General features: G+C 36.8%; 2 protein-coding genes across 5 annotated transcripts in view; one reads left to right on the forward strand and one right to left on the reverse strand.

The window, feature by feature from the left end:
* Window positions 1-18,535, forward strand: part of LOC306860233 (synaptotagmin-2-like) — a 40,141-nt gene extending 21,606 nt beyond the window's left edge. The window contains exons 3-9 of the mRNA XM_079401824.1: window positions 2,281-2,441; window positions 10,251-10,382; window positions 11,344-11,511; window positions 11,599-11,766; window positions 12,758-12,875; window positions 15,502-15,635; window positions 15,720-18,535. Of these exons, the coding sequence (XP_079257950.1) occupies window positions 2,281-2,441; window positions 10,251-10,382; window positions 11,344-11,511; window positions 11,599-11,766; window positions 12,758-12,875; window positions 15,502-15,635; window positions 15,720-15,935 (1,097 nt within the window). The 3' untranslated portion in view covers window positions 15,936-18,535. The remainder of the gene's footprint in view (window positions 1-2,280; window positions 2,442-10,250; window positions 10,383-11,343; window positions 11,512-11,598; window positions 11,767-12,757; window positions 12,876-15,501; window positions 15,636-15,719) is intronic.
* Window positions 18,536-21,710: 3,175 nt separating this feature from the next.
* Window positions 21,711-26,193, reverse strand: part of LOC306860352 (protein phosphatase 1 regulatory subunit 12B-like) — a 28,511-nt gene continuing 24,028 nt past the window's right edge. For 3 of the 4 annotated variants that reach the window (XM_079402007.1, XM_079402006.1, XM_079402009.1), the window contains one exon: window positions 21,711-23,427. In XM_079402007.1, coding sequence (XP_079258133.1) covers window positions 23,341-23,427 — 87 coding nt within the window. In that variant the 3' untranslated portion in view covers window positions 21,711-23,340. The remainder of the gene's footprint in view (window positions 23,428-26,193) is intronic. The other variant, XM_079402008.1, reaches the window with a different exon arrangement.

Genomic DNA, 26,193 nt, shown 5'->3' on the forward strand with positions numbered 1-26,193 from the left:
GTAATTTGCGCTGCTCTTGGTAGATTGCGCTGGTCAATATGGAAATGAGATGTTGCCTCTTTGTTCATTAATGTGCACCTTGTCAGTAAATCACACGCAGAATTTTCCCCTCCCATCAGCGCTTTTGTGGAATTGTGCTCTAACGCCAGTTTGCCCTGTTTAGTAAATCTGGCCCTATAACTTGCAATCATACAATTCTGAGAAAAAAGTCCGAATTGCGAAGCGTAAACTCACCATTGCGAGAAAAAGTCAGAATTGTGAGATAAATAGTCACATTTTTTATTCATTGGTGGAAACAGTATTCCATAAGTAGCCTATATGATGAATTTAGTTTCATTTTTGTGATGTGCTTAAGTTCATGGAGGCCGAGACAGAAAGTGCATCCTGTTTGTTTTCTTTATTTTACATGTTTTGTTGTAATTGTCAGTGTACACAAATAAAAGTTGACCCGTTACAGTTTCAAATGATGCATTACTCGTATCTACATGAGCAAAAATGACAGCATATTTTAGGTTGTTTCCGTTCGTTTCCAAAATGCAAGTGATCGTGTCGGTGCTTCCATGTCATGCAGTAGTGCGCTAACAGCTTCCACACTTCACACAAACACTCGGATAAGTGCCTAATAATGAATATTTATCTAGGTTAACATAAGAGTGAACAGCCATGTAAAGTTGCTACTACTTAAATGATTCAATTTCAAATGATAAGCCATATATGAGGTCAGTGAATGATATGCAGGGATTTTGTTAATTGGGCTTCAGCTGCGGCTTCTTCCCGTCTTTTAATCAGCGTTATTCAGCGTGTTCTTGGCACAGTGATAGTGTCAGAAGCAGAGGACAAGGCGTGTGCATTTATCGATAGATTGTTATGATATCTGCATCTGTGCAGTTCTTTGCAGTTTACATAATGTGATGTGGGAGCAATACAAAACAGATTTGTCAGTTTATCTTAAATTAAATAACCTGGTTGCCTTAAAATGTTGAGTTCAGTTAAACAACGGCACTTGAAAGTAAACGCACAACGCTATGATTGTCTAATAGTTGTGTATATGTTTGACAGCCTACGTCCTTCACAGATGGACGCTGCTGTGATTTAGGTCAAAAACACATAAATACGCATATGTTTAACAGACAAAGCAATAGTGATCATGTAATAAATACAGTTTACACAAATACACTTGTGTGCTGCGATATCGAATCTAACATAGTTGGCACAGCATCGTCTTTTAGTTTCAATCTTTCTGAAAATCCTGTGTCAAATTTTGTCTTTTTAGAAAAGGAATCCACAGTAAAATGAAATGAACAAAGGACCAAGTTCTTACTGATGCGGTCTGGCACTTCATTAAAAATAAAGTTCATCAAATAATGTTTATCCTTTGGTTTATGCATAGACCTGTGTTTGCTGCTCTTGTCATTTAACTACTACATGCGCGAATCAGTGGGCGGGGCTAAACAGGCAGCGCTGTAGAAGCAGGCGTTGATATTCTCTGCGGAGGCGGTGCTTATCCACACTATTACATCATACAGTCTTACATTCCACAACCTGTGGTTTTAGCAGACTGCCTTCAATATAAGCTGTTTTTAGACTAACACGAAAGTTTTGAGATCTGAAACTTGGGATGTTTTTATAGCAAAATGACCTCTTATTTATCAAAAGATCAAGGAAATTTTGATTTCTCGGTTTATGACCCTTTTAATATAGGGCAGATTAAACATACTGCCTAACTAGACAATCACATTAATATAAGGTTTGTGTATTTTAAATAAATATAAATTAATATGATCTGGCTAGTTAAAATAATTTGAAATCAAATCAATATTCAGGAGTTGACTTGATAGGTACAGAACCTATTTCATGTATTGTTAAACAGTATGTTATTTTTTAAATCATACTCTCATTGTAGATTGAGCCCCCCTAATATGGAAATCCTAGAATCGCCCCTGGTAATTACCTCAAGGACCAGCCATTAGCAATCAGCTGTTATTGTCTTTTTCTGTGACTAACAGACTAATAAAATTTTGGTCCACTAAGCCTCTTCTCATCAACCAGCATTTAGTCGACTATTAGGGGTGCAGCCCTAGTCTTGACAAACTTTCATTGTCTAGAATATGCCTGAAACTATGGCTGCGCAGTTGCATACGCTCATTCAAGCAGTGAAATTTAAGCTTTAGTTCCTGTTCTGTATTGATGAAGGTAATGGTGAAGACAAGCTCGGCTCTCTTAATGACCCTGATAAATCTGGATTTGTATTTCTTTCTCTGTCTTTCTCTCCATTTTTAGTGCCTTCCTGGGCCATCATCGCCATCGCGATCGTAGCCGTGATCCTCATTCTCACGTGCTGCTTCTGCATCGTTAAAAAGACCTGCCTTAAGAAGAAAAAAGGCAAGAAGGGAAAGAAAGGCAAGGGAGAAATGGGAATGAAGAACATGAAGGGAGAAGAGGTACGACCACCCGACACCAGTGTCTTCACCCTTAAAGGGATAGTTCACGTCAAAATTAAATATTTATATCATGCTTACTCATTCTGATGTTTTGGCCCTGTATCGCTTTCTTTCATGACACAAAATGAGATGTTACGGAAAAACGAACAAGCTGTTCTTTTAGATACAATGAAAGTAAATGGCAAGCTCCAAAATGATTAAAAAAAGAATTCAGATAATAATGTCATACATTTCTGTCTGTTGATCACACCAACCTGATGCTTAATTGTCTAAAAATCACCATTTGCTTTGATTGTATGTGCAGCTTGAACATTCTGCTAAACATCTCCTTTTATGTCTCACAACAGAATGACTTGAGAGTTAATAAATGATGTCTAAATTCACATTTTGGGTGAACTATTCCTTTAAAACCGAATGAAGAGGCAGAAAGATTAATGTTTTTCCACTTGCTAATTTCCATCTGTTGCTAATGAGTTTAATAGGGTTCGATATATATCTAATCTGAATCTTTCACTTGTTTAATGCCTTTAACGATGCAATATATTTGAAAGACTCTTAAAACTTGTCTGTTTTAAAAATGGCTGTGTTACTACCTCACATATCCTTAATATAGCTTCTAGGCCAAGCAAATGGATGGTTGGTATTCTGGAAAGATTTTTTAGCCATTTAATATTCATGGAATATAAAATATTCAGTGTTGTATGTCATTTGCTGCCTGTAAAGCAGGAAAGCTACATGAAATATTTCCCGCCATGTCATTTCATTTGCCGTGTTCGTATAATTTGGTTTCCAAAAGAATGTATGTGCTGTTAATCTCTTGCGCTTTTGTGTTAAAAATGACACATTTTCCAGCAAACGCGCAGCAGCACTAAATCTTTTTTCTCTGTGCTGGAAATATAATAGCTGAATAGCTGAAGAGTGTTGCTGTATTTGCCGTGTTGTGTCAGATCCCGCTGTGTGCTTTATGTTTGCTATTGTGACAAGCTAATTTCCCTTTGGGAATCATTAAAGTTCTGCCTGTCATATCCTAATATATCATTTTCTATATAAATACTGTATATATCTGAAAAATTAGTTGTGCATAAGAACCATCAAGATGGGCTTATTATTTATGGGAGACCAGGGGTTATTGTAACATATGTTTCCCTGTTCATAACCTACTGTGTACTGCATATTTATCTGCTAGATTTTTGTACAGTATAAGTGCCATTTACTGTATATGTGGCAAAAGTAACTCTTTAATAGACTTATAATGAGAATGACTAGATTTGATATTGAATTAAATGTTTTTATCACTGTTAATATAAATACAAATATATAAAATAATCGTAAAAAATGCCTAAAGCATTTAATTTGTAACAAAAAATACAGTACAGTATTTTGCCTTATTATTAATATTGACAAAGTAAAAAATTGGTAACTGCTCTAAATATAGCTATACCATCTCAAATCAGGCTTATTATAATTAACTAAAGCTAAAAACATTTTTGTTACTTGAAATAGAATAAACACTTACTGTTGTTAACTGATCATTTCATGATAAAATTTTATTTAAAAAAGCATTTAGTAAGTATTTTTTATTGTATGATTTAAGACATTTAATGGGTTACAGTAGCCCTCAGTCTCCCTTACTGTACAATAAAAGTGCCTCAAATGTGCCTCTATGTTATTTGCTTTTCAGATTTCTTTGGTTAAATTTGATGTTTATATTAGCCAATAACATAACATGTTTATTTAAACCAAAATGTGTCATTTTTGATACATGTCCATTAAGTGTTACTTGATTTCCTCTACTTGATTCTGTCTTCTGTGAGTTCAATTTCTCCCTCTCTCTCCATTTCATCTCTCTATCCTTCCCGCTTTGTGTCTGAAATGTGCTCCGTGTATCTTGACTGTGCTGGACCTGTCTTCTTACGGTAGGTGTGACATGGCTTGCAGTGCCCCTCTCTGACCGCCTGGTGTAAGCTCAGACCAGGGCGGGGGAACTGGGCTATGAAAACTGGCTGGGAATGAACTCTTTGGCTTCTTCTTGAGTCTTGCAAGCTGCAGGGGTGCTGAGGTTGCTTGAGGAGCTAGTTTGGGGTTGGTTTGGGGAGGGCTCGCATTCCACCAGTTTGACATGCCACATGAACACCGGCGGGATGGGGAGTACAGCCAAACGAGTAGAAGGAATGGCCCTTTAGAAGTGGATGTGCATTTGGTTATGAACTTAAACTTCATCCTAGCTTACCGAGAGACACCAACACACCAATCCTCACTAACATGCATGTTGAAAGGGTACCGTTGGTGATTTGTCCTCTAAAAGCTGCTCCACCTATCGCAAATCTGTCCCTTAAATGATCTCTAACTTAAGTTATGCAACATACATGTATCTTTATATATTGCTTTCTTAAAGCAGTTAGCTGGCAGCAAAAGAAACCAAAGAAATGTCCAGATGAGGTGAAGCAGCATTTGAGACAAAGCCCAATGCATGCCCTTCATACAAGCACCAGTGAATGACCATGACTTGACTTGAGAGTAACTTTCCTGGACGACCCATTGTGTGCAAAGAAGCAAAGAAGCTTTTACTTTCTTCCTGAAATGTAGAGATGAGTTGTGGGATGAAGTAGGTGGCGTGGGAAACAACCGTTCACCAGGAGACCTGTTATAATGCTTTAGTTTGTGCTATTGCTTGTGTGTGTGTGTGTGTGTGTGTGTGTGTGTGTGTGTGTGTGTGTGTGTGTGTGTGTGTGTGCGTGCGTGTGCGTGTGTGTGTGCATGTTTATGTGGTTTATGAGGACACAAATTTGTATAATGACATGGGTATGACAGAGGTATAACAATATGAAGGTGGTTTATGAGGACACTGCCTATGTCCCCATAATTCAAAAGGCTTTAAAAACATACTAAATGGTGTTTTTTTGAAAATCTAAAAATGCACAAAGTCTCCTGTGAGGGCTAAGTTTAGGTGTAGGGTTAGTGTAGGGCAATAGCACACACAGTTTGTTCAGTATAAAAACCATTACGCCTATGGAGAGTCCCCATCAACCACAAAAACCAACGAGTGTGTGTGTGTGTGTGTGAGAGAGAGAGTGTGTGTGTGTGTGTGTGTGTGTGTAAAAATTGCTAAGGGTGATTTGTGTAATATTTTCAGTGTTCGGACTCTTAATGTAAACGATGTGAAAATATGTGACATTTCCTGAAATTTGAGAGAGATTTTAAGGCATTAATCTGAGCTATAAATGTGTGGTATCACTCCAGATCCGCAAAAACTGTGCTGGCAACTGATTGGCTGAATGATCTCAAACACAAAATAATAAATGATAGCATCATTTTGGGGTAAAATATAAACCTTTTTTAAATTGTTTTTGTGGGGGTAGTGAATAGCACCCAAAAAAGGCTAGGCTGAACAGGTTTAAATTATGAACTTAAATCATAATGCAATAAACATGGTTAATCATGCTGATTTGATCACAGGGCTGTTGGTGCAAATAATTGTTTATTGTGAGTGATTGATTCCTCCTTCACCGTGTCTTATTCCATCTGCCACCTTTACTAAGATGAATGTGCTGTAACTTAGCATGACTGCCTCTGAATGCTCAATGCAAGTCTCCTGAAGTTACATAAGAGAACCACTGCACACTTCATATTAGCAATACCGCATTAGTCTGTTACATCATTAATCATCCTCCAGATTTAATGCCAGCATCGTTTGATTCACTATGTCTTGAAAAATTATGCAATCAATGAGGAATATTTTCAGTCTTTGCATTTTGTGGCTTGGCATGCATGAATGCATTCTATCCTGTCAGTTAAGATATAAGAAATGGTGTTTTTTTTATGTGCATGTGTGTGAGAGAGTGTGTGTTTCTGAGTTTGCGTGGTCGAGAAGGACAAATCTTCACCCCAAGCATTTTTTGTTCTATTTAGAGACATTCTGATTCAACTCTTTTCGTTCATCTTGTATTCTTGTATTTCTTTTCTTTTCTTGTTTTTCCCAAAGCTGAAGCAGACATCTCCCTTTGTGTAAGCTAATATTTGCTGTTTCACTAGCATTGCGTTTGAGGCTGCATAAATTCTTCAAGTGCATAGCAAATCTCAGAAATGCTTGATCTGATGAACAGTCACAGCGGGGATCTGGTAATGCTGTTGGATGTTCCCACGTGGATGAGCTTGCTGGGGTCACTACTACCCCCAAAGCAGTGTTAGTCATGTAACAGGGTTATGTACTGTTAACTCCATCTCTTTCAGAGGACACAAATACTAGGCTAGCAGAGAGAAATTTTCAGTTATCAGCATAATGTCTGGTCTACTTTACTGCTTACACCGTGTCCTAACCACCGTGATGCGATAAGATTTCAGGGACAAGCCATTTGTCTGTTCACAAAAGAAGTGACATGGTTATGTGACGTGAAAAATAAAATCATATAAAATAAAATAAAAAATCACAGCCGATCAGAACGGTGTGGGTCAGCCGATCAGTCTCTACGTAAGTGCTCTATGCTTATAACGACATGGATGAGTACATAATCTAATTCGTAAATATTAAACCATTTTAACATTATTAAAAATACATACTGAGAGACTGACAATTTATTTCAAAGCAGGGTACTGTAGGTAATTTGGTTGAAATATTTTTTGTTATGCGGGTTGAAAGTCTTTTAACATCCCTATAGCAATCACTAATGGTGTTTTCACACCAAAAGTGAATTTAATTTAGTGCTGTCAAACGATTTTGATCTTCTGATCCAGCAGGATAATGCATACATGTCACAAAGCTCAAATCATCTCAGACTGGTTTCTTGAACATGACAATGAGTTCACTTTACTCCAATGGCCTCCACAGTCACCAGATCTCAATCCAATAGAGCACCTTTGGGATGTGGTGGAACGGGAGATTCACATCATGGATGTGCAGCCGACAAATCTGCAGCAACTGCGTGATGCTATCATGTCAATATGGACCAAAAACTCTGAGGAATGTTTCCAAAACCTTGTTGAATCTATGCCACGAAAAATTAAGGCAGTTCTGAAGACAAAAGGGGGTCCAACCCGGTACCAGCAAGGTGTAGCTAATAAAGAGGCTGGTGAGTGTATATCATGTAAACAAAAATTTCTATTTTGGATGCGATTAATCGTGATTAATCATTTGACAGCACTAATTGAATTGTGCGAGTAAATTACATACAAAGTTAATATAAAGACGAGACGCAAATAGGATGATGTAATTGCCGCAAATGCACCTTGCATATACTACACCTTAATCACGTCTTCCACACAAGTTCAAAAATTTTAAACTCGAGCGGAAAATTTGCATGATGCGTAGTCGCGCAAGCCAATCGCCGAAGAGCTTATTGACACGTCCGGTTTGACACATCCTGTTGTATCAAAAAAAAAATGTTTTTTATTGTTTTTATCGATGCGAGTGATGCAAAAACCATCCCGCGAGTAAACTAGAGCGAGCAACGCGATGCAAATATTCGCTTCACGTTTGGTGTGCACACACCATTAGTTAAGTGGTCTAAATGTATTTATATGTATTTATATTGTCTGTGGAAGGCGTATGAGCATAAAATGTTTGTCCAATATTATTCCTCGGCCCGAGGGCTATGATAGGCTGTTCTACTTTCCTGTCAATGTACGTATCAATATGCATTTTATTACGCTACTGCAAACCGAGTGAGAATGTAAGGCGTTATTATTGTACTATTATGTGTTTTGTACTGTAATGTTTTCTCACCAATGAATGAGACATGAGGTAATCTGACAGAATTGCATTCAACGCTCCTCCGACGCCATCTCTGATCATGACTCTGGTTCGCTTGTGCACGTTCATGTGTTTTGGAGGAGACGTGGCTTTGGAGAGTGATTATGCAAGGAGGGTGGGATCTTATGCTATCAAAGCTAGCTTGCTATCGCTAGCCTCTCTGAAATTGCCTTCCCTAGCTTTAAGATCTGAGGTAAATTGTCATCACTTTTAGGATGGTTAAAAAGGTCACACAACCCAAACTCACGTCACACATTTATAGCTTTATAGTCTCTATGCTGTTGTTCTAGCCTTGAAGTCACAGAGATAGAAACTGTTAATAGAATTGTTGCTTATATAGAGTTGCTCATCACTGCAGCTGGTTAGGACAAAAACACTGAAAAGATGTTTACATCACATCTGGTTAGGACACGGTATTATTCTGGACCAAGACTGCCAATCTAGAAAGGGAAAAAAACATCTAACAGACAAGTGACCAAATCCAAGTATTTTTTATTTTATTTTTTATTTTTTTATCTTGTAGGGATTGGAAAATCTTAAAAGTATAATTCACCCAAACATTCTGTCATAATTTACTCACATGAGCTCATGTTGTTCCAAATCCATAAGACTTTTGCTCATCGAAACACAAATAAAAATGTTTTAAATGAAATCTGAAAGATCCTGAAAGTCCATTCCCCCAAAACGTTGACGCTTCAAAAAGTTCATACAGTATATTTGACATATTTTACTCTATGAAACAGATATGTGTGTTGATATATGTGTTGATTAATGTTCATTTGTGAATAGAAGCCTAAATTAAATCTGTTCATTATTCAGAAGACTTGGATTAAAGTGCTGGATTCATATGGATATCTTTTTTGATCTCTTTATGAACTTTTCAAAGCATCAGATTTTTGTGAATGGTGGAGAAACATAAATCGCTCAGATTTCATTACAAATATGCAAATGTGTTTTGAACATAATTTAATGTTTTATCGGTTTGAAGTAATTGCTGACAGAACTTTCATTTTTGACCGAACTATTCCTTTAAATTGGTGATAAACCATTATACAGAAAAGACAGAAGTTAATGTACTCTATGCAAAAGTAATAAGTACAGACTGTTTCCAACAAAGCACAATATATAGATGTGCCCACAGATCACATTTATTCGCTTCTAAGTGCTTCAAACTAAATTTTGAATAAGATTTGATCCCACAGACCTCACATAATTTGGCAAATCCAGTGACAAATATGCTATACACTGCCCATATAATCCAAATTACAGGACGAATTTCCAGTATGTTTCTTCTTTTATGATTACACTATTATGATTAATCTAAAAAGTCATGATATAATATATTTTGCAGTATGTAGCACACAATAGACAACCTTGTCAAGTAATATTCAATTACTGCACAGGGCACAAAAGTATTAATTACTACAGAATCACTAAATTCAATTAAATGACAATATGAGTTCATTAAGATTCATTTCAGCTTTTTTCCATTGTAATTTTAAAGAGCAGCGGGACCATGAGAAATGATGATGTGTAAAATAACACTTATTCGGCTCTTGTACTGTGATCTTTAGTATATGTCTTCAAAACGTTTCTTCCAAATTGTCCTTCATTTTACATTGTATATATGGGCTGATATGCATATTGGCTTTAAAGCACCAACACTTCGCTTTTGCATCTATCTTTCTTCCTGTGCAAAAACGAGTCTTTTAGACTCAGTCATCATCTCTCAGGGTTTTATTATACCCTGCAGACTCAGAATCAATTTATAGACAGACTGCTTCAGAAAGACTAGAAGCCTTCTGTCTGTCTTTCCCTCCACAAAAGTAATGTAGATGATTGCAAATGGTGTCATGAAAGGAAAAGTGAAATCAAGTCATGTTGCTATGAAGGTCATCGCTGGCACAGTTACATACAGTAACACCCGGGTGGTTTGACACCTGGCAAACTTCAGGTAAGCCGAGAAATGGCCCAACGAACCATGTTTGGGGAGCATCATTTACCTTCCTTTGCCTTTGCTCTAGTTTCTCCTCTAACATCCGTCTGTGCTTTTGTCTCTCCAGAAACAGGAAGACGATGATGATGAAGAAGATATAGACATGGGAATAACTGAAGAGAAAGAGGAGGAACCAAAAGAGAAGGAGAAGCTCGGCAAACTGCAGTTCTCCCTAGACTACGACTTCTCTGACAACAAGGCAAGTCCACTTTACGCTTTACAGTATGTTTAAACATCAGTTTGAAAATCTAAGTGAGTTATGTCTTAATATTTCTGTCTATCAGTTAACATTAATGGCCGGATTTTCCCAGATTTGTCCTACATACACATAACATTTTTATCTTTTGTATGAACATACTATGCAGTTTTTTGTATTTGAAGTATGCATCAAGTGCATATTTTCATGTACAAATATTTTAATGTACAGCAAGCTGAGTAAAACATATCTCAATACAGAAACTAAACACCTAGAAATGCTGGCATGAACTGGATACCACATGACATTTTATCCATTGATTGTTTAACGCTATTCCTAAGTTTGTTAAAATAAATAAATAAAAGAATAAATAAAAAAACACCAAATATTTGTCAGGAATAGTGTCTTCAGAAACTTTTATTCAGGCTTTAATGAGTAAATGGCCAATAACAAATTAAGTCCAGTGCTCTTTTAGTATCACAGTATTATAGTTTTTATTAATATTTTGAATTATTTATTTTTTATATTTTCCATTTTCATTTTAGTTAAAATTTTAGTAATTGTGTTGTTTTTGTCATTTTTATTAGTTTTTTAATGTCTAAATTTTATATATATTTGATTTCAGTTTTAGTTATTTTAATTAGTTATTTATTTATTTTTTTTGTATTTCATTTTATGTATATTTTATTTATTTTAAGTGTTTTATATCGCATTGTATTTCAGTAACAAGTATTTTATTTATTTTATTAAGAAATATATTTTTTTATGGTTTCAGTTTTGGGACAAATGTGTGGTAACATTTACCTGGACCTTTTTTGATCACAAAATGTTGCTGTTATGCAACTATAGATTGTGTCAGACCACCATCACAATGGTTTCATAGTGCTCTATAATCATCAATCAAATAAAAAGTTATAACAGATTTAGCTTGCACCTTAAATACACTGTCACTCTTATCCTGTAGCTGACAGTGGGCATCCTGCAAGCCGCAGATCTTCTCTCCATGGACAGTGGTGGCACCTCAGACCCATATGTCAAAGTTTTCATTCTCCCAGACAAGAAGAAGAAGTATGACACCAAGGTGCACAAGAAAACCCTCAACCCCGTCTTCAACGAGACTTTCCACTTTAAGGTACAGCATCTATTACAGTACAGTACCAGTTTATGTCATTATCATGTGTGTCTGTCAAAGCACTCATGAGCTGATGTTGATTTCTAGATTCCGTTCGCTGAAATGGGAGGAAAGACTCTGGTCATGTCTGTGTACGACTTCGACCGTTTCTCGAAGCATGATGTGATCGGTGAGGTGAAGATCGCCATGAACACCCTGGACCTGGCACAACCTATCGAGCAATGGAGAGACCTGGATAGCGCAGAGAAAGAGGAGGTACACCTGTCCTTCTTCTGTCAGTCGCTTCACGTTATCTAGCAGCTGTCGTCCGCTAATAATAATGAGAGTTAATGAACCAGCACCTCTAAACATGCTTTTATGCCCGTAATGTTACAATTATGCTATTCTTTTCTACCTTAACACATTTCCATTAAAACGACTGTTTGATGAGGCACTGTTGGTGTATTATTCAGGCTTCATTTACCCTCATGTGGTCCAAACCAAAGATGTTTAACAGAATGTTTAAGCTGCTCTTTTTCATACAATTAAAGTGAATAGTGAAGAAAAAGAAAAACACGAAAAACTACGACCAGTCAAAAGTTGGGAATAATTAAGAACAATTTTTGTGTTTTTGAAATAACTATTTTATGCTCACCAAAGATGATTTTATTTGAACAAAAATAATAGAATAATTGAAGTGAAATATTATTAAAATAAGTTTTATGTGATTATATTGTAAAATGTAATATATTGCTGTGATCAAAGCTGAATTTTCAGCATCATTACTCCAGTCTACAGTGATTTTCTGTAACATGTAGAAATGTGTTATAACATTAGGAATGCCTTTACTGTCAATTAAATTCCTCCTTGCTGAATAAAAGTAATATGTAAGATTTAAGTATCCAATTGGGCATGTCACGACTCATGACACCTAACATTGGCCATTATTGGACCCTCATATCATAATGGGATTTAGGCAATATTGTGATTAAACTTCATATATCATATAAACACAATACTTTGATCAAACTAATGCAATTAAGCTCTATAAACATAACCATTCAACTATTTTAATCATAGTAAACAGGCATCTAAACACCTTAATAGCATCATTACCGCTCTGACCAAAGTATGCATGTGCTCAGACGTACACGAATGCCATGTTTTGTTCTCATAATTTCATAATCGAGCTTTCATTTTTAAATGATTTTTCATTTTTGGATGAAATGTTTCTTTAAGGCTGCCTGTTTCATTTTCCCCAACACAGCCTGAAAAGCTTGGAGATATCTGCATCTCTCTGCGCTATGTACCTACAGCTGGAAAACTCACCATCTGTATCCTTGAGGCTAAGAACCTGAAAAAGATGGATGTTGGAGGACTCTCAGGTACACACACACACACACACACACTGCACTGCCTTTTCTCTTCTCGCTCTCCTACATAGAGTGGGTGGGGATGAACTCGTGCAGAAGACTGGATGTTCCTGCACATGCTATAACCAAAAATATGTTTTGATTTCTGTGTTCTGTTTGCACTTGCATGTTATATATATCTGCATACATTGCACATTCTTTGTTGCAGTTTTAAATTAGTCATTAATTCGTCATGTTTCTGTCAGACACGCACAGCAGGCCTCTCTGCCGCAGCAGTGCATTTGTGTCACGCCTGTGCTTTAGTGTCAGTGGTAGCCATGCAGAACAGATAGTGCTCACGTGCTGACTCTGCAGTCCTGCCTGCGCAGCGCACGCGTCCCCTACAGTCAAGCTTCACTGCTGCAACCTGCTGGCGGCTCTGAGAACAACATGCTGCACCAGCATAAAGAGCCAAAACAAGTCTTAACCTTCCAATCTTCAGTAAATGGAGGTGATTATAGGACAGACCTGGTGTTGGTGGCCTAATAGAGTAAGCAGTGGGTTGGTTGTAGGTTTGAACCCTGCAAAGGTGATCCATGAGCTTGCACTATTCCTTTTGGGGGGGTTATTTATTTGAGCTTTATTTCTTTTACTGAATATGATTTTTAATCGTTTTAGTTTTAGATATCACACACAGAAGGAAGTCACACACACACACACACACACACGTATATATATGTAGTATATAAAGCTTCATTTTTCAGTTTTTGTTTTAGTAATTTTAGTACTTCATTATTATTTAATTTAATATTTATATATTGTTTTATTTCAGCTTTATTTCATTTACTGAATATGATTTTTGAATGGTTTTAGTTAACAATATCAACTGGATTATCTGTGCTAGAATACTGAGGACAATTATATTTACAGTTGTGGTCAGAATTATTGGAACCCTTGGTAAATATGATCAAAGAAGACTGTGAAAATTAACCTGCTTTGTTAATCCTTTTGATCTTTTATTTAAAAAAATCACAAAAAGCTAACCTTTCATTGGATAATAAGAATTTAAAATGGGGGGAAATATCATTATGAAATAAATGTTTTTCTCAAACACACGTTGGACACAATTATTGGCACCTTTTTATTCAATACTTTTTGAAACCTCCATTAGTCAGTTTAACAGCTCTACATTTTCTCCTATAATGCCTGATGAGGTTAGAGAACACCTGACAAGAGATCAGAGACCATTCCTTCATCCAGAATCACTCCAGTTCCTTCAGATTCCCAGCTCCATGTTGGTGCTTCTTCTCTTCAGTTCACCTCACTCATTTTCAGGGTTCAGGTCAGAGGACTGGAATGGCCAGCAGAAGCTTGGTTTTGTGCTCAGTGACCCATTTTTGTGTTGTTTTTGAGGTTTGTGTTTTGATTATTGTACGGTTGGAAGATCCAAACATGGCCCATTATGACATTTCTAATAGAATCAGTCACTTATTGATTTTTTATCTGTTGGTATTTGATAGAATCCATGATGCCATTTGTCTGAACAAGATGTCCAGGACCTCCAGCAGAAATATAGGCCCACAACAGAAAATGCAGCAGTATATTTCATTGTACACATGGGGTAGTTTTTATCCCTGTGTTCACCAAACCCATCTTGAGTGTTTGCTGCTAAAAAGCTCATTTTTTAGTTTCATCTGACCATAAAAGCCAGTCCCATTTGAAGTGCCAGTCCTGTCTGATAACTGAATATGCTGGAGTTTGTTTTTGGATGAGCTACGAGAATTTTTCTTGAAATCCTCCCAAACCACATGGTGATTTAGGGGCTGTTTGACAATTTTTTTTAAGGTTTTCTGACCCCAAGACTCAACTATTTTCTGCAATTCTCCAGCTGTGATCCTTGAAGAGTCTTTAGCCACTCAAACTCTCCTTCTCACCGTGCATTAGGACGATATAGACACACGTCCTCTTCCAGGCAGTTTCATTACATTTTCTGTTGATTGGAAATTCTTAATTATTGCCCTGATAGTGGAAATGGGGATTTTCACCGCTCTAGCTCTTTTCTTAAAGCCACTTCACTAATTTGTGAAGCTCAATTATCTTTTGCTGCACATCAGAAATATATTCTTTGTTTTTTCTCATTGTGATGGATGATTAAGGGAATTTGGGCTTTGTTTTCCCTCCTATTTATATTTCTGTGAAACAGGAAGCCATGGCTGGATAATTTCATGTTCATAATCACCCTAGAGTGCTCAAAATTGTGAATATGAATGGGAGTATACTTCAGAGATATTTTACTCTTAAGAATTTCTAGGGGTGCCAATAATTGTGTCCAACGTGTGTTTGAGAAAAACATTTATTTCATAATGATATTTCCCCCCATTTTAAATTCTTATTATCCAATGAAAGGTTAGCTTTTTGTGATTTTTTTTAAATAAAAGATCAAAAGGATTAACAAAGCAGGTTAATTTTCACAGTCTTCTGTCTTCTTTGATGATATTTACCAAGGGTTCCAATAATTCTGACCACAACTGTAAATCTTCTAGGTAGAGCTCATTCCTTTAAGGAAAAACCTAAGGACTCTAGTCACAAATCAAAAGTTCCCAAACAATCATCTACAGTATATAAAAGCATGACTTCCTGTACCGGTAAACCTCTGCAGATCCCTACGTGAAAATTCATCTTCTGCAAAACGGCAAGCGTCTGAAGAAGAAGAAGACGACTGTGAAGAAGAACACACTGAACCCGTACTACAACGAGTCCTTCAGCTTTGAGATCCCACAGGACCAGATGCAGGTACGCTTTACACGGCTCAACACAAGAGTTTTACATTTTCACTCTCCTTCTAACTTTAATATCAATATCCGTTTTTTCTCCCAGAAAATACAAGCTGTGGTCACGGTGCTTGACTACGATAAGATCGGCAAGAACGACGCCATCGGGAAGATCTGGGTGGGCAGCAAAGCGCAGGGCACTGAGCTCCGGCACTGGTCCGACATGCTAGCAAACCCACGCAGGCCCGTCGCTCAGTGGCATCCACTCAAACCCGAGGAGGAAGTGGATGCCACGTTAGCAGCCCTCACTGCCAAGAAGTAATCCTGTTCTTCTTCCTTCCCTCCCTCTCTCCTTTCCCTCCCCCTTTCCTTTCTTTCACTTTTCAACATGCACAACACATCATCTTACCCACTCAGCACTGAATTACAGCCATGGGCCACCAGACTAGAGGTATTAAAGAAGACCAGCTCAAATGAGATAGTGGATCAGAGTCTAATGAGAGAGACTCTTTCCACAGATGTTCCTGAAGACAGGCCGAGCTCACAGGTGTGTATATCCTCGAGGTATATTCACAGAAGAGATGTAAGCTCACATTCACACCCAAATATCCAACAGCATTCCAAAGTTTTCCATCGGAGACCAGGGATAGAAAACACTGCCTCTTCCACTGCCTGATTTAACACATTCCTTCTAGATTCTCTGGTCATCTAGATGAAATAAGTTCTGTTACTTTTGTTGAGTCTGAAAGGACAGTGAAGAATTGTTTATCATTGTGAATAATAAAAAAAAAGTGGGAACTGGAGAGATAGATGGACTAGATGCTCCTGCCCAGCCAGAAGGAATCTTTCAGGTGTCGATTACACTGCCTGCAAAACAACCTCTTCTTCCATGCTTCAGTTCCAGCCGTCAGCTGGCTTCTTCCACTGCCCAACATCCTAACAAAAAGGAGACAAGCCTTGAAACATCATGAAATAAGCAATTCTTAGCTGCCAGGGACGTCTTCCTGTTAGCATCGGTGTATTTGTTTCTTTGCTTTGATTTCTTGTAGTAAATGTATTCTGCCTGAGCACTTTAAATGAAGGTGTGTTTTAGTTCCAGTCAATGCTTTTATTGTTACCTGCAGTTTTTGATGTTCTGAATCCTCTCATTAAAGGAATAGTTCACCAAAAAAAAAAAAAAACATTAAGTCATCATTTACTCACTTTTCTTTCTTACTGCAGTGGAACACAAAAGGAGGTGTTTAAAAGAATGTTCACGCTGCTCTCTTCCATACAATGGATGTGAATGGTGACCAAGATTAAAAACATATTTAAAAAAAGGCTTCGACAGACTAAAAATTGACTTCAAAAGAGCAGTGTGAACAATCTTCAAAATTTCTCCTTTTGTCTTCTACGGAAGAAAGAAGGAATGCCATACGGGTTTCAAAAAACATGAGTGAACTATTCCTTCGAGAACTTCCATCTCTTTTTGTTCTCATGTTTTAAACCAGAAGTTATGGTTTCACGAGAAGAGCTGATAGAAGGTACTGTTATCTTACCAAACCGCTGAACTTATTTGCACTACTGGAACTGCATTCTGTACATATTGCTCTATCAATCTCAATACATGCTTTTGAGATGGCGCATTCTTGAGACAAGTTGTCAGAGTTTGCATTTGTTTAAAAAAGGAGCTGTTATCATTTAAAAGCTGCTTTAGGGCTTACAGTACGAGTCATTGTGTGAGGATGTGAATCTCAGAATATCATTTTGCTTAAGACCGACACAGAACTAAATCTTTGTGCGTATTATCCTCATATTTCCTGAGGAAACTCTTTTGGCAATGATGATACCTTGTGATATTTGTAGTTGGGAAATTAAGCAAAATTGCAAGCCTGAATTGGATCAAGACTTTTTTGGAGCCTCATTTATTGAGTAGATATTTTTAAACCAGGCCAAAAACTCCATGTAGAGAGCCAAGAATGGATTTGAGAGAGACTTTGTTATGTACATGCTGTAACCCAATAAAAACAACTCATTCTCATAAGGAAACGTCACTTTAGCAGCTTTTATCCTGCTCCACTATCTCATCACTGCAACATTGCTCTACTGCCGCATTGAATCGTCATTTATCCAGTTACTTTTAGGGTTAAAATGAAAAGTCTGTCATCGTAAAATTTAAAACCTGTATGATTTTCTGTTTAAAGCACAATAAAAGTAACTCAACTCTTGCTTTATATTCAAAGTCTTCAGAAATCCCATAATAGCTTTGTGTGAGGAACATAAATTTACATACATCACCCAAAAGTGAAAATTCGGTCATCATTTATCTCATTCCAAATCTCTAACACAGATTCGTCCAGTTTTGTATTCGTCCATTCAGTTAAAGTCAGTAAGTTCCAAAACAAGATTGGACCCCATTGACTTTCATTGTATGAGAAAAAAAAAAAAAATTCAAAATGTCTTATTTTGTGTTCCACAGAAGGAAAGTCATTTAAGTAAACAATAACGGAATTTTGGATAAACATTCCATTTAAGTTTAAATAATGGCAGTTTAAGCCATTTTGTGTCATTCAAACATAAAAATCTCTGAAGATTGCAGACAGAATCTTCATTTAAAAGTCGCTTTAGTGACGTTTCCCGTATGAGATTCCCCTGGATAAAACAGAAGCTGCTCTTCTGACAGGCTGTGTTTAGTTGCAATAACTCTGTTGTTCGATTGTGAAATAGCAGGTATTTCCATCCACATTCACAGTGCAGTTTGACATTTTCATGTCTTTTTGCAGATCTAATGAATGTGTGGTTATTTATCATTTGATTGTGACATCATGCTTTTTTTCCCCCTCTAGTATCGTATCAAAACCTCATTTTTTACAGTTCTGTGCACCATTTGTTCTGGTGTAAAATCATACACAGATATGTCCCTTATTTCAAAGAACTTTCACCAAAAAAAAAAAAATCTCAAATCGAAACTAACACCCCCTCCCCAAACCCATAGGCGTGTAGTTTGACCTATATATGCATAGTTCCTACTTTATGATACTGCATGTTACAGTACAAAAAGATGCGCATGTTTCAGAGATGAAGCAAAAAATATATTGTGTACCTAAGTAGGTGTTCTTTGTCATTTTAATAACAAAACGGAGGGGGATAAATACTGTGTATATTTTCTAATCAAATCAAATATTTTCTGTGAGTGGGTACTGGAGAGAATATGAAGTATACTAATCTTCATTTTCAGAGTCAATCCATGCCTGGACATCATGAGCAAATACTGTCTGTTAAGTGCTTTGTGTGAACTAATATAGAATGAAAACGTAGCCGCATGCTTGCCGTCTACTATTGTTAAGGAACAAAATGATTATGTATTATTTGAAATGAGTTATTTCTATTTATTTTTCAGAGTAATATTTGTATTGTCAGAATAACTTTGTGGGAAGTCAAAACTTCCAGCGGGGGCTCCAAGTGGATATTTTCCCCCATCTTGTAGGATCCTATAATCAGCAGAGTATCTCTGTTGGATCATACAGAATCATTATGAAAAAAACAATCACACTAATTTTTTGTCTTTTTGCTGTCAGTGCCAATGAGAGAAGTCACGTTTACTGCCATTTTAGCTGACTTTATGTCATTCTTACGTGATTTTTTCGGACCAACTGATTTCTACCTTGGCAACAAAGTTGCCGGAGCACAATTCTATCAATCGTGTTATAGAAAACTTGGAGTCCCCATTGTTTTCTAAAAAGCTTTTATTTATGAATCTTTTACATAAGAACAGCGTTTAACTAGCCAATAAATTGTAAGTTTGTGTGTGAGAGTGTGAATAAGATAAAGCCATAAGACTTGAGCTAAATCTTTGGAGCTCAGCTATATAGATGTACTTAAGATGATCCTAAAACATCCTTTCATAGGCCGATGAACCTCCTCAACATTCCACATAGTCTGTGAAGCTACAGGGCCACACTGTTTCCTAAAATGTGCTAAGTTAAGCATTATTGGCAGTACAACTTGAAATAGTCAGTCTTTCTGTTAATAATATGTCTTTTCGATGTTTTTTTATTGAGTTTATGATGGTTTCAGTGTATATTTGGTTTTGTAAACGCCTTGATTTAACACAAAGTGTGCTAGGGACATCTGTATGAACTCGTTCATGTGGTCTTAGTTGTTGCCATTCCACTATGTATGTACACACATGCATTTTAGGGCAATTAAAACCATTTAACTATGAGAAGTCGTTTGTTTTTACCATTTTAATAATAATTCACAATCCAAAATTCAATATGGGATACTTCAAAAGTATATAATTTGGACATTCGGACAAGAAAATTAACAGAACTGTGCAGAAATTCGGCTTATCCAAGTAATTTCAATCAGCATTGCTTGAGGTTTGAGTGTGAATGCGTGTGATTTTAATAATAATGCATAGGCCCTTTAATAAGGAATAATCATTTGTTGCGAGTTACTCAAGCACTGCCATTCTGCCTATATGGCAGCGTGCACAATGAACATCCTGATCGGATGAACCACGGAGTTATTACTTGCAAGCAAAGGTTTTTGGAGGCAGTTTAAAAACTGCTCATGGATTCCATCTTTAAGTTGCTCTCCATGTATAAATCCGCTTATGAAACCAGCTCAGTTGTCTTTGTAACTCTAACTGTTTTATGTCATACAAATCAATGAGAGACTGCTCTGATGCCCATAACAGAGATGTTTTCATATATATATATATTTTTTTTTTTTCGAATGCTAGCTGATGCCTTTATGTCTGCTTTGGCGTAATCACATAGCAAAGCTCTGGGGATAAACGAATCAAAAGCCTACCATTGTGTCTCTTTTATTTGACTCTTCTCTTGCACTTTTCATTTTGCTTATCTAGAGTTGTAAAATGCTCTTTTTTCTCTTTGTATCTATTTGTGATCAGTTTCTTTTCTTTAGTCGGTGGGAGATTGTGAGGGTTTGTCCCTCAGGCTATGTTTGTACTTGTTTCGGTGTTCTCGTGTGTGTGCGTGTTCATGTCTGTATTGTCGTGCCTAGTGTGGATCAATCGCATGCTTTAGCCCTTGATGGGACACTTTGAGAAAACATTGCTCACAGACTCTTCCCACAACCCCCTAGTGGACAGTACATGAGCATCAGCAATCCTTGTAAAGACGTCAAGGGAACCAAATAGATCTACAGATTTACCATGTGTTACCAGCTCTGTACTGAAACAAATGAGAAAATAAAGGCCTTTTAATTACACTTAACTCTGGGTGTAGTGTTGATATACCATATTTAACACTGAATTCCTTCTGCTTGCTTTATTTCATTTTGATCTACAATTACAGCTCTGATGATGTAAGCCATGTTTTGTGGTTTCAGAAGCAGATATTTAATAAAAGGTGGTTAGAGTGACTTCAGAAACCTTACCATTAAGTATAATTTCCAAGTAATATCAATGTACTTGTAGTACAATTTCAAACTATTTCAAATGTCATGGGACTAAATTGGCCTATGTACTTTTAAATGTGTTTTAAGTGTAACAGTTTATGACTAAGTGTTTCTTTAGTATCGCAACACACTTTATGTATACTGTTCGTTTAGTTATATACTTTTTTCCACATTTTCCCCCGGTTTCACAGACAAGGCTTAAGCCTAGTCCTAGACTAAAATGAAATTCTGAGCGGTTTCAACTGAAAGAAACTTGCACTGACTGATCTTAAAATATATCAGTGCCTTTGTTGTATCTCAAGATGCACACCAGTAATGTTTTTTTCCAAGGCACATTTATAAAAATGACTAAAATGTCTTAATTGAACTATGGCCTAATCCTGGCTTAGGCTAAACCCTGTCTATGAAACCGGGCCTTTATGAAAATACACATTGAAATACACTCAGAGTAAACTATTAGTTTAACAGGTTTTATATTACTAACTAGTAAACTAGTAGTTTACTAAGAGTATTCTTTAAAGCGTATTTTCAAAAACAAACAAAAAAAAGAGTTAGAAATATATAACTAGTAAACTAACATACCAACAAGTTCACTTTTAATGAACCTGCATAATGGATGTGATTATTATACAGGCAGGCAGAGGGCAGTACTGCACCTAAAAAGCCACTTGACTACATCTTTTTGTATTTTACAGTGTATTTTTAATAATCAGGCAAACAACAATCATAAACAAAGTGCTGTGAGCATTGGTTCAAGATTACAGGTTAAAAACTGTGGACAATGAAAAACAAAGCATCTGAAATGGCATATGTGTGATGTGTTTCTGTTTTATCCATATAGATATTCTTAATTACAAACAAAAGGCACAAATAAATATAAAGCACATTCGATTGGTTCGATGTATCCATTGTTCAGCCCATCAGGTCATATATAAACACTACAAATGTAAAAGTAAACCGGTCAAATGGGTTGATATGAGGAGCGTGACATCATCTCTCAGTGGGAACATTCCTTTTATGTTCTGGCAGAGCTTCTGAAGATCATACTGGACCAACTGACCTCTTCAGGATAATTCGATTTGATTGATGATCAAATGCTGTTTAAACGAATGGCAGTTTGTTCAGCTTTTCCCTGCTGAAAAGACCAGAACAGTTGGTGACCAATGCTGTGGTTTGGCTCCGTAATGTGCTGGTGTTCCCACAAGGCTTCTTCATCAGAAACCTGCCTCACAATCTCATTTTTGCTGGTCAAGAGAATGTTTGTGCTGGAGACTAGTGGCAATCTGGTTCCAAAAAAGAAGAATCATTTTGGGTTCCCCAAAGAACCTTTAAGTGAACAGTTCTGAACAGTTGTGCAGAACATTTTAAGAACCTTTTTTTCACTATAAATATCCTTTTGTGTACAATGGATTTTGAAGGTTCTTCATGGAACCATCAATGCCAATAAAGAAGTATTATTTTTAAGAGTGTAATAATATTCTGAAGAAGCCTTTTCTTGTGGAATCGAAAGGTTCCAAGGGGTTCTTTGTGGAACCACTGATGCCAAGAATCTTTATTTTTAGGACCGTTAAACCAGCCTGGACTATTATGGACATTCATTTTTTAGTTTTTGTTTTTTTTCAGCAGGGATTATAACATCATCTATACTGATCCTGAAACATTTAGATTTTAGAAAGGGCTGACATTGAGAAGCCAACTGATTGGACATTTCTGTGGGAGAAACTAGCACTGTTCTTACAGTGTGATTGGAGTACCCTACTGCAAACACCAAGTCAACCCAACTTAAGGTGGTAAAACCAGTTAACTAGTTCAAGTTATATTTTTGAACACTGTTAACCAACTCAGCCAGGCATTCGGCAGCAAAAATGGATGCACAGCTCTAACCAAGTCGGTTATGATGGATGACCTCAGCTACACTAGCTGGTTGTCCTGTCAGTCAACCACCTAAACCAGCTAGAAATTATCTAAATCCAGCTACCACCTTATTTTGTAAGAAAGAGGATACTTTCTTCTTTGGAACACAAAAGAATATATTTTGAAGCATGTTGATAACCAAACGTTTTGGTGATGACTGACTTTCATTGTATGAACAAAAAACACTGAGACATTTTGCAAATTATCTTCTGTGTTCCAGAGAAGAAAGAAAGCCATACCGGTTTGTAACGACATGAGTAAATGACAGAATTTACATTTTTTGGTGAGCCAACCCCTTTAAACCTGGAGCTGCTGCACCAAGAGCAGGTTGATGTGAAGTCAGTGTGAAGTTCTCAGATTCGGTCTCTTTCTGTTCAGTATTTCTCCTCCCCTTTAACCGTTCGTCCTCACTTGGAAAGTTTGCTGATGACTCTGATTAAGGCTCCATTCTCATCTTTCAGCCGCTGGTTATCAGACTTGAGTTCTGTCAAAACCTGAGATTGATTCAAATGAGGATGAGTGAGAAGAATGCATTCATTTCCTTAATTAATTAGTGGTTATGTGACATCAAAATAGCAGTGCCCATCGGATGGCAATATACCGTAATGTTAAAATGGTTCTTGTAGACCAATATTATCTTAATCTCATGTGACAGTGCTTTGTAATAAAGGATGCAAACATTGCTATATCATAACACCACAGAATATGATTTTCAAATATGATTGCTTTGTAAAGGAATGGCAGTTGGCAGTGCCATGTGAATGTGTGCTCATGCATAGAGAGGTTCACCTCCTCCTACTCCAATGAGTAAAAAAGCATTGCCAGAACTACAAAAGCTTTAACAGGAGAGCAAACCCAGCCACTTATGACTTCATATCACATCCTTCCAACCATCGGATACAACAACAAAGCTTTTTTGTCCTCCCTTTTAGAAATAACCAGCACACACACAGAGACTCGCAGCACTGTGGATAGTTCTGGCATTCTGAATATGAATAGGATACAAATTGGTGTCCTGCTGCTTTTAAGCCATAAAAGCATAAATTCCATGTTCTTTACAAAGAGAATTATTAAACATGTATGATAAATCATTATTTAACATATAATTTATATTGTATGTAAATTGCATCAAAGATTCTGGCCTGTCAGTGGTCTTAATCATCTCAACTAAATCCAACAATTAAAGTCATTATTTGTCAAATCAGCTGCTGAACTGTATTTTTTATCATAGTTTCATCTTTTCATTTTAATTTTTTTTATCTGTAATTTTTTATTATCTGTTTTTAATATAGACATCCAATAGTCTATCAGTGAGTTACTTATTATCCCATTATTCTGTTTTAGTTTCATTTTTACAAATATTTTTTTATTTTATTTTTTTATAGCTATCCATGTGTAATATAGGCATCCAATAGTATGCATGTCATTTATAACCAGTGAGTTACATCAATTTTAGTTCAGTTTTGAAATTATTTTTATGCTTATTTTTTATCTGTTTATAATATAGGCAATCATTAGTCTGTAATGTCATTGTATAATCAGTGAATTACATATTTGTATAATTTTATTATTTTTAGTTTCATTTTTAAATTATTTGTATGCTTAATTATGTATTATTATCTGTTTGTAATATAGGCATCCAATAGTCTGTAATGTTATTAATAACCAGTGAGCAGATGTGTTGACAGAGATTAGAATGTGACGCTACAGTGGCTGTGATTTGATTTGAACACTAGTGGAGTATAGAGACGTTTGGTCATGCGTTTGGAAGATCTATAAATATCTTCAAAGCCACCGCCTGCAGCAGGAATGTGAGGGGTTGCCCTTCCCCAGACCCAGGAGAGAAACAGGGAGAAATAAAGAAATAGCGAAAAAGCCTTACCAATGCAAAACAAAGGAATGAAACAGAGACCTGCCTGAGAGGTGAGCAGCAGCGGGACAGAGAAGGAGGACTACAGGGTGCAGCGGAGAACAGGAAGGAGGAAGGGACAGAGAGACAGAGGGGAGGACTAGAGATCGTCCGTCTCGGGGAGAGAGGCCGTCTGAGAGAGGCGAGCGAGGGAGCGCAGCATGGCTTTGTTCTCCAGTAGGAGGCGCGCGTTCCCCTTGCGGAGAGCCTGTAGCCGAGCCAAAGCAGGAAAGGTCTGGAGATACAGAGAGGCCCGAATCATGAGAGCACGTGTGAGAGAACATCAGAGAGGGTTTGGGAACAAAATTGAACAGCATTAGCGTGTCTGAGTTACTTAAAACAAAGTCAACATGAAATCAAACTATATTTTTACACGTTTCTGCTCTTATCGTGTTTCTAATTGATCATTGAATATTATTCACGAGAAAAGTGTTTTATAATTGTTCATCCAAATGTTACGGTGGCCCAGAAGTGCATATTTTGAAAAATGTTGGTGGGAAGTGAAATTGTTTGATTAAAAGGGATAGTTTGCCAGAAATGAAAATTACCCCATGATTAACTCACCCTGAAGCCATCCTTAGGTGTACAGGTCTTCTTTCAGACGAATACAGTCAGACATTACAATTTTTTTTTTTTTACATTAAAAAATGTCCTGGCTCTTCCAAGCTTTATAATGGCAGTGAATGGTGGTTGAGATTTTGAAGTCCAAAACTGTGCATCCATCCATCATAAAAAGTGTCCACACTGCTCCAGGGGTTAGTAAAGGCAAATCGATGCATGTGTATTTCAAACTTTATAAACTGTAATATCTAGCTTCCACTGACTGTCATACGTTCACGAGAGAGTGGCGTCCAGCGGATGATGTACACTGTAAAAAATGATCGTGATTTTAACGGTAAAAAACTGTGAAAATGCTACGGTAAAAACCTGTTACATGGTTAACGGAAAGTTCCTGTAAAATTTACAGGGAAAAACCGTAAACTGACGTTCCCAGAATTCCCTGCGTTCCATTTCAAATTCTGTTTGAATTTGACGTTTTTCTTTGAAATAACTGTTTCTTCTTATTTTTTTTCTTATCAGTTATGTTTATTAGGGTTGTATGTTACATCTAATGTTGTTAAATTAATGTTTATAGCATATTCCAGTTTAATGAGCCTCACCATGATGGTGTTTAGTGCTTGTGTGAATGACACTGTGCACCTTCTATATATTCTATTGTTTAAAAGTTGCTTGTGATGTGCTTTGGCTCATCATGTGACTCTCATCATCACCTGCATTTGGTGGATATCAGTGTATTTCAAAGGAACAAAACAGATTTTAGTACTTTAATAGGTTGGTATATTAAGATTAT

This window comes from Barbus barbus (assembly GCF_936440315.1).
Source record: "Barbus barbus genome assembly, chromosome: 41".
NCBI classification, from domain to species: domain Eukaryota; kingdom Metazoa; phylum Chordata; class Actinopteri; order Cypriniformes; family Cyprinidae; genus Barbus; species Barbus barbus.